Source organism: Danio rerio, chromosome 22, assembly GCF_049306965.1.
Source record: "Danio rerio strain Tuebingen ecotype United States chromosome 22, GRCz12tu, whole genome shotgun sequence".
In the NCBI taxonomy this organism is placed as follows: domain Eukaryota; kingdom Metazoa; phylum Chordata; class Actinopteri; order Cypriniformes; family Danionidae; genus Danio; species Danio rerio.
The window spans coordinates 3,039,300-3,047,500 of NC_133197.1; the positions used below are offsets into that span (position 1 = coordinate 3,039,300).

The following is an 8,201-nucleotide window of genomic DNA, read 5'->3' on the forward strand; positions in this document are numbered from 1 at the left end:
GGAACAATTTCACACCCACAAAAAATAAACATTTAAATAAACGTGATTAAATATAATGCCGTCGCTTACAGTGAACTCTCCAGTAACGGCGTCAAATCCCACATGAATGGTGTGCTCGAAGTCTGACGGTGGAGAGATTTCAGGACGCTCTTTATCACGATCCTTCCTGCGTCCACCTGACACACACACACACACACACACACACACAATCATCACCATCATAATAAACACTATAATAATCTTACAGACCCAGCAGAATTTTGCAGGAATATTTTTTTTTTTCCATATTTTGCAGCCTAAAATTATATTTTCTCTCAAAACATTTTGCATTATTTGTTTGTACTTAATTATTTATTCATATTATATTATTTACATATGTTATATTATTGCATATGTCTGTACTTTTGTTGCTTTACTTATTAAATGTGCACATTTATAGTATGATGTGAACATGTATTACCGTTTATGAATAAAAGAACTCAAAAGTAGGGAGTAATGCACTGTGTAAATTTGACGTGTTTACATGCAATTTGTGCTTTTGTGTGTGTGTGTGTGTGTGAAAACGTAACATTCTGTAGTGCATTAAGTGATAGTTTGAGGCCATTTGGCGACTTCAGCCATCATACAGTAAACATCCTTCATATTTTTCATCAGTCTCTGGGTTAGGGCTGCGCGATATTGAAAAAATCTGACGTGCGATATTTAGCTTTTCTGCGATATAAACACAATTTCACCAGATGGCGTAAATTTTTGTGGGGTAAATAAAAAATCATTAAAATATATTGTTTGGATTTTGTAAGCGTTATATTGGTTTATTATTAAAGTTCAGAGATATCACTTATCTCAGGAGTTTCCCTGAATGAAACAGTCAATCATAAACATTACCATAGACATCTTAATAAAGAAATAAACACATTAAGGGTGTTTAAGTCTGTTCTCTGTGTTCTTGGAATTGAGAAACAGCCATTACCTGATGGATCGTTGGTAATATTTCCAGAAGATGACCATGTCGCAGTTTAGCTAAATTAATTCACGTCTCCTCTTGAAGCGATTTGCGATGCGCCTTTGTTGTTTGCAAAGCCTTAAAACATTGTTTTCTAGCCAGAGCCGAGCTTTATTTGCTAAATATATAGATTGTCTAAAGTGATGCAAACAAACTATATAGTGTTGACCTTATTCTCCGCCAACGAGCGGGCGCTGCCATTTGAATCTTTTTGGCTTGAGACTTCCGGTCTCATTCACTTCCATTCATTTTTTTGACATTAAAAACTGCTCATTACGCTGCTTGATGTTGCAATTTGATATTTTCTTATTTTCTTATTCTACTTGGTCTGTATAATCATGCAAACATTTGTTTGTAGAGCAAGTAGTTTGACCGTTTTCTGCCGTTTATTATTCCAAGTCATTTCTCCCATAGGCGACTGAATCGGAAGTTCTAAGACAATCGCGAAAACAGGCGCACTTCCGCATTTTAGAATAAGGTCAATACTATGAGCAGAGATGCAATCAGTGTGAACTGCGAGGTCCCGGAACAGATCGTGGTAATGGATCTGGCAGGTTATCCGAGGATGTAGAGGTGTTGTGTATGAAAGTTGAAAATTGAAAGTGAACAGCAGATGGGGGAAGAGGATGGTTGAGGACGGGGATCGGTAAAATGAGATGCCGGATCAGATTTTAAAGGTGCCAGATTGAGATCCGGTGTGTTCCAGCACAAATTAAGCCCTGGTTAACACAGTCATCCTTCTATAGTCAATGGCGACATTTTGTGTCTGCCGGTTTGTTTACTTGTGAAAGTTCCATTGGCATTTTCCCGCACGTTAACTCGGACCAATCAGAAAGCAGTTTAGGAAATACAAACAATAACATCTGGCCAATGAGTGACGTGGATTGTCACATGATTGCATTTTGGTTCTGGTTCTGACCAAAGCAATCAGTCTGGTGTGAAAGGGAGCCAAAGAAAATGCTACAATGTATCCTTTAATCCCCTTTATTCGGACCAAATGTCCCAACTACAGATGTGAAAACACACTTAAAGACGACACTGTAGAGAAGCACACTGATGATGTTCAGCCCTTCTGACTATCGTGGAAAAATTGGTTGTATAATAGGCAATATTGATAATAAAATATCAATATATGTAGGAGTATATATGGGAGTTATTAAGAAGTCAATGCTGACAAACTGACGTCTAAAAATAAAAGTAGAGGAGGAATCCAGTGTTTATTTCTGTGTGTTTGTGTTGAAATTGTTGGAGAACTGACTTCGATTGCTAAACTGACTAGTTTGACTTGATTGATTACACATCACCAGCTCACTAGTACGTTCAGATGCAGAACATTGAGGAAACACGCTGGTTACAAGATATAATCCACAATTAAAAGCAGAAACAAAAACTAAACGGATCAATATCGTTTGACTGTATGGACGCCACAATATCGTTATCGTGCTTGGGGTAAACGGGCCTTAAATTTCCTCATTCTCACCTTTCTCTGCGCCGGAGAAGATGGAGTAGATCTTGTTGCGCTTGCGCTCCTCTGGGACCGATGGGAGGGGCTTGGAGCTGTGATTGGCGGTGAGGGCGTGGTCTTTGGCGCCGCTGAAGATGGTGCTGCTCATCCTGACAGGCGGAGCGGGCGGCTTGTCCTCCACATCGCCATTATCACACATGATCAGGATGAGGAGACAGGAGGAAAGAGAGGAGGAGCGTTGGAGGAGAAAGAAGAGAAAACAAAAGAGAAAGAGAAGGAGGAGTTAGAGCTGCAGGAGCAGAGAGGAGCGAGACGAGAGACCGAGAGATGAGCCAACGTACAGACACACACTCACAACACATACACACACACACAGCACACACATATGGCTTAAGCAACACGCATCACATTCAGGAGAACTGGATTTTGATGACTGAATAACACAACACTGTAAAACCTAACAGTAAGAATCACTAAATGAAATAAGTTAGTTTCACTTAAAGTTACTTTGACTTCACGGAAAAAAAAAAAAGTTACGATAACTTGTAAACGGATCATATTAAGCAGAAATCAAAGCGAATGAGTTATGAATCAGTTAATTCTGCTTTATGTTAACTCTAATGCTAGAAGCAATACCAAACCATTAGAGTAGCTATATAGTTTTGGACTTAATTCATTTAATAAACTGAACTTAAAATCAAGTTACTAATACTCTAAAGTACGACAATATCAACACATATAATACATGTGTATATGACTTACTATGTATAACTTTACACTACAGTGTTCAAACCATTTGGTTTCCAAACTTAAATGGTTTGCTGCAATCGGTTCCCTCAAACAGTTTGAGATATCGTATCAGGTTTTACAGTGTAGTAATAATAAATATCAATAATTAAACTACAGACATAAACCACAGACATGAACTACAGACACAAATGTTAATTCAAACTAACGGACACGAATACATCACTCAAATTTCAATTAAAGACTCAGTAATACAGATTTAAATTACAGACATAAACACCACAACACACCCACATTTCACAAATACACAACACAACAGACATGAAATACAGACCCATACGTCCAATACAGACCTAATCCATGCAGACTTAAACAACAGACTGGAATGCAAACAAAAAAAGTAAGACACAAACTTCACAACAGAACCTGCAATCACAACAGATAAAACAAAAATCACAACAGACACTAATTAAACTAACAAACATCATAACAGATGTAAGCTACAGACAAAAACCATAACAACAGACATGATTTAATCCCACAATCAAAACTATCGCAAACTACAGATGAAAATACCTAGACACAAACATCACAACATACTTGAACTACAGACCCAAATATCACTAAGCGTGAGCTACAGACAAGATCAATACAAACTTAAACTACACGAACATCATTACTGACCCAAATTAAATACGCAAACAATCACAATATAGACAATTACTGACGAAAACATCACAACAAACACAACAAACAATAAATGTGCAAACTACAGACAAAAACATCACAACATGCTTGAACTACAGACATAAACATCCCTATAAGCATGATGACGCAATCAATACAAAATTAAACGACACAAACATCGCTACTGACCCAAATTAAACAGGCAAACCTTACAATATTCACAAACTACGGACGAAAACATCACAACAGACACAATTTCATCTTGCAAACATCACAACAGATGCAAACTACAGACAAAAACACCTACAGACACAAACATCACAACATACTTGAAATACAGACAAAAACATCACTGTAAGCATGAGCTACTGACCCAATCAATACAGACTGAAACAACAGAACCAAACACCGACAAAAAGTAACCAACACAAATGTAACCTGCAATCACAACAGATGCAAACTACAGACAAAAAAAAAAAAAATCACAATTTAACCCACAAACATCACAACATACTTGAACTACAGACCCAAATATCACTAAGCGTGAGCTACAGACAAGATCAATACAAACTTAAACTACACGAACATCATTACTGACCCAAATTAAATACGCAAACAATCACAATATAGACAATTATAGAAGAAAACATCACAACAGACACAACAAACAATAAATGTGCAAACTACAGACAAAAACATCGCAACATGCTTGAACTACAGACATAAACATCCCTATAAGCACGATGACGCAATCAATACAAAATTAAACGACACAAACATCGCTACTGACCCAAATTAAACAGGCAAACCTCACAATATTCACAAACTACGGACGAAAACATCACAACAGACACAATTTCATCTTGCAAACATCACAACAGATGCAAACTACAGACAAAAACACCTACAGACACAAACATCACAACATACTTGAGCTACAGACACAAACATCACTGTAAGCATGAGCTACTGACCCAATCAATACAGACTGAAACAACAGACCCAAACCCAAACACAGACAAAAAGTAACCGACACAAATGTAACCTGCAATCACAACAGATGCAAACTACAGACAATCACAAATCACAATTTAACCCACAAACATCATAACAGATGCAAGCTAGACAAAAACATCACAGCAGACACGATTTAATCCCGCAATCACTACAAATGAAACTACAGACAAACATTATAACATACTTGAACTACAGACAAACAACAGGCAAACATCACTATAAGCATGAGCTACAGACAAGATCAATACAGACTTAAACTACACAAACATCACTACTGACCCAAATTAAACACACAAACATCACAATAAAGGCAAACTAACTACAGATGAAGACATCACAACAAACAATTTAATCCTGCAAACATTAAGACCAAACAAAACCAACTACAGACAAACATCACAACAGACACAAACATCCCTAAGCGTGAGCTACAGACCCACTCAAGAGAACCAAAAAGAATCACAACTGACACTTAAACTACACAAACATCGATAGACTCAAATTAAATAGGCAAACATCACAATATACACAAACTACAGACGAACACATCACAACAGACACAATTTAATCTTGCAAGCATCACAACAGATGGAAACTACAGACAAAACAAACTACAGACAAACGTCACAACAGACACAAACATCCCTATAAGCATGAGCTACAGACCCAAAAAACACAACTGACACACTTAAACTACCAAACATCCCTACAGACCCAAAGTAAACACACAAAAAGACCCAAAATAGACAAGAAATCACAACAGACATCACAACATACCGCCTTGAACTAACACAGAAACATCACTACAAGCGTGAGCTACAGACCCAAACTACACAAACAGAACCACAGATCCAAAATAAACACACAAAGGACTCAAAATAGAAAGCACAAGAAACAAACATCACTGCAGACCCAAACAAACAAACACAAAAACTGATGCACGCAAAACAAAAACTACAACAATCAAAACATACTTGAACTACAGACACAATCACGATACCCGTGCATGAGCTGCAGACCCAATTAGCCCTAAACTAAGTTACACAAACATCACTACAGACCCCAAAAAACAGACAAAAATCAGAGACAAACACCCCTACTGATCCAAATTAAAGTCAAACACACAATGGAACAAATACATAAGAACAACAACAATATACTTGAACTACAGACACAAACATCACTATAAGTGAGCTACAGACAAAAATCAACACACTTACACTACACAAACATCACTACACATGTAAACTACACAACTATGACTACAGACCCAAAATAAAACACACAAAAGACCCAAAATAGACACAAATATAACAACAGACACAAAGTACAGACACACACAGACACAAATACAGAGTTAAACTACACAACTATCACTACAGACCCAAATAAAACACACAAAACATCCAAAATAGACAAAAATATCACAACAGACAAACTACAGACACAAACAAACACAAATACAGAGTTAAACTACACGACTATCACTACAGACTCAAATAAAACACAAAAGACCCAAAATAGGCAAAAATCTCACAACAGACACAAACTACAGACACAAATACGGAGTTAAACTACACAACTTTCACTACAGACCCAAATAAAACACACAAAAGACAAAAATAACACAACAGACACAAACTACAGACACACACAGACACAAATACAGAGTTAAACTACACAACTATCACTACAGACCCAAATAAAACACACAAAAGACAAAAATAGACAAAAATATCACAACAGACAGCAATACAGAGCTTAACTACACAAATATCACTACAGACCAAAATAAAAACACAAAAGACCCAAAATAGACAAAAATATCACAACAGACACAAACTACAGACACAAATACAGAGTTAAACTACACAAATATCACTACAGACCTAAATTAAACACACAAAAGACCCAAAATACACAAAAATGACCCAAACATTGCTGCAGACACAAACACAAATACAGACGTAAACTACCAAATAAAACACACAAAAGACCCAAAATAGGCAAAACTTTCACAACAGACACAAACTACAGACACAAATACAGAGTTAAACTACACAAATATCACTACAGACCCTAATAAAAACACAAAAGACCCCTAATAGACCAAAAACATTACAACAGACACAAACTAGGTCAAACAAACACAAATGCAGATGTAAACTACACAACTATGACTACAGACCCAAATAAAACACACAAAAGACAAAAATAACACAACAGACACAAACTACAGACACACACAGACACAAATACAGAGTTAAACTACACGACTATCACTACAGACTCAAATAAAACACACAAAAGACAAAAATATCACAACAGACACAAACTACAGACACACACAGACACAAATACAGAGTTAAACTACACAACTATCACTACAGACCCAAATAAAACACACAAAAGACAAAAATATCACAACAGACACAAACTACAGACACACACAGACACAAATACAGAGTTAAACTACACAACTATCACTACAGACCCAAATAAAACACACAAAAGACAAAAATATCACAACAGACACAAACTACAGACACACAAAGACACAAATACAGAGTTAAACTACACAACTATCACTACAGACCCAAATAAAACACACAAAACACCCAAAATAGACAAAAATATCACAACAGACAAACTGCAGACACAAACAAACACAAATACAGAGTTAAACTACACGACTATCACTACAGACTCAAATAAAACACAAAAGACCCAAAATAGGCAAAAATCTCACAACAGACACAAACTACAGACACAAATACGGAGTTAAACTACACAACTTTCACTACAGACCCAAATAAAACACACAAAAGACAAAAATAACACAACAGACACAAACTACAGACACACACAGACACAAATACAGAGTTAAACTACACAACTATCACTACAGACCCAAATAAAACACACAAAAGACAAAAATAGACAAAAATATCACAACAGACAGCAATACAGAGCTTAACTACACAAATATCACTACAGACCAAAATAAAAACACAAAAGACCCAAAATAGACAAAAATATCACAACAGACACAAACTACAGACACAAATACAGAGTTAAACTACACAAATATCACTACAGACCTAAATTAAACACACAAAAGACCCAAAATACACAAAAATGACCCAAACATTGCTGCAGACACAAACACAAATACAGACGTAAACTACCAAATAAAACACACAAAAGACCCAAAATAGGCAAAACTTTCACAACAGACACAAACTACAGACACAAATACAGAGTTAAACTACACAAATATCA

At 36.3% G+C, this 8,201-nt stretch overlaps 1 protein-coding gene across 2 annotated transcripts in view; it reads right to left on the reverse strand.

Moving 5' to 3' along the window:
• The window catches only part of pak2b (p21 protein (Cdc42/Rac)-activated kinase 2b), a 31,991-nt gene that overhangs the window by 22,221 nt on the left and 1,569 nt on the right, over positions 1 to 8,201 (reverse strand). Inside the window, exons 2-3 of one of the 2 annotated variants that reach the window (XM_005170360.5) lie at positions 2,484 to 2,643; positions 70 to 176 (exon numbers count right to left, since the gene is read on the reverse strand). In XM_005170360.5, coding sequence (XP_005170417.1) covers positions 70 to 176; positions 2,484 to 2,616 — 240 coding nt within the window. In that variant the 5' untranslated portion in view covers positions 2,617 to 2,643. 2 annotated transcript variants of the gene reach the window in all.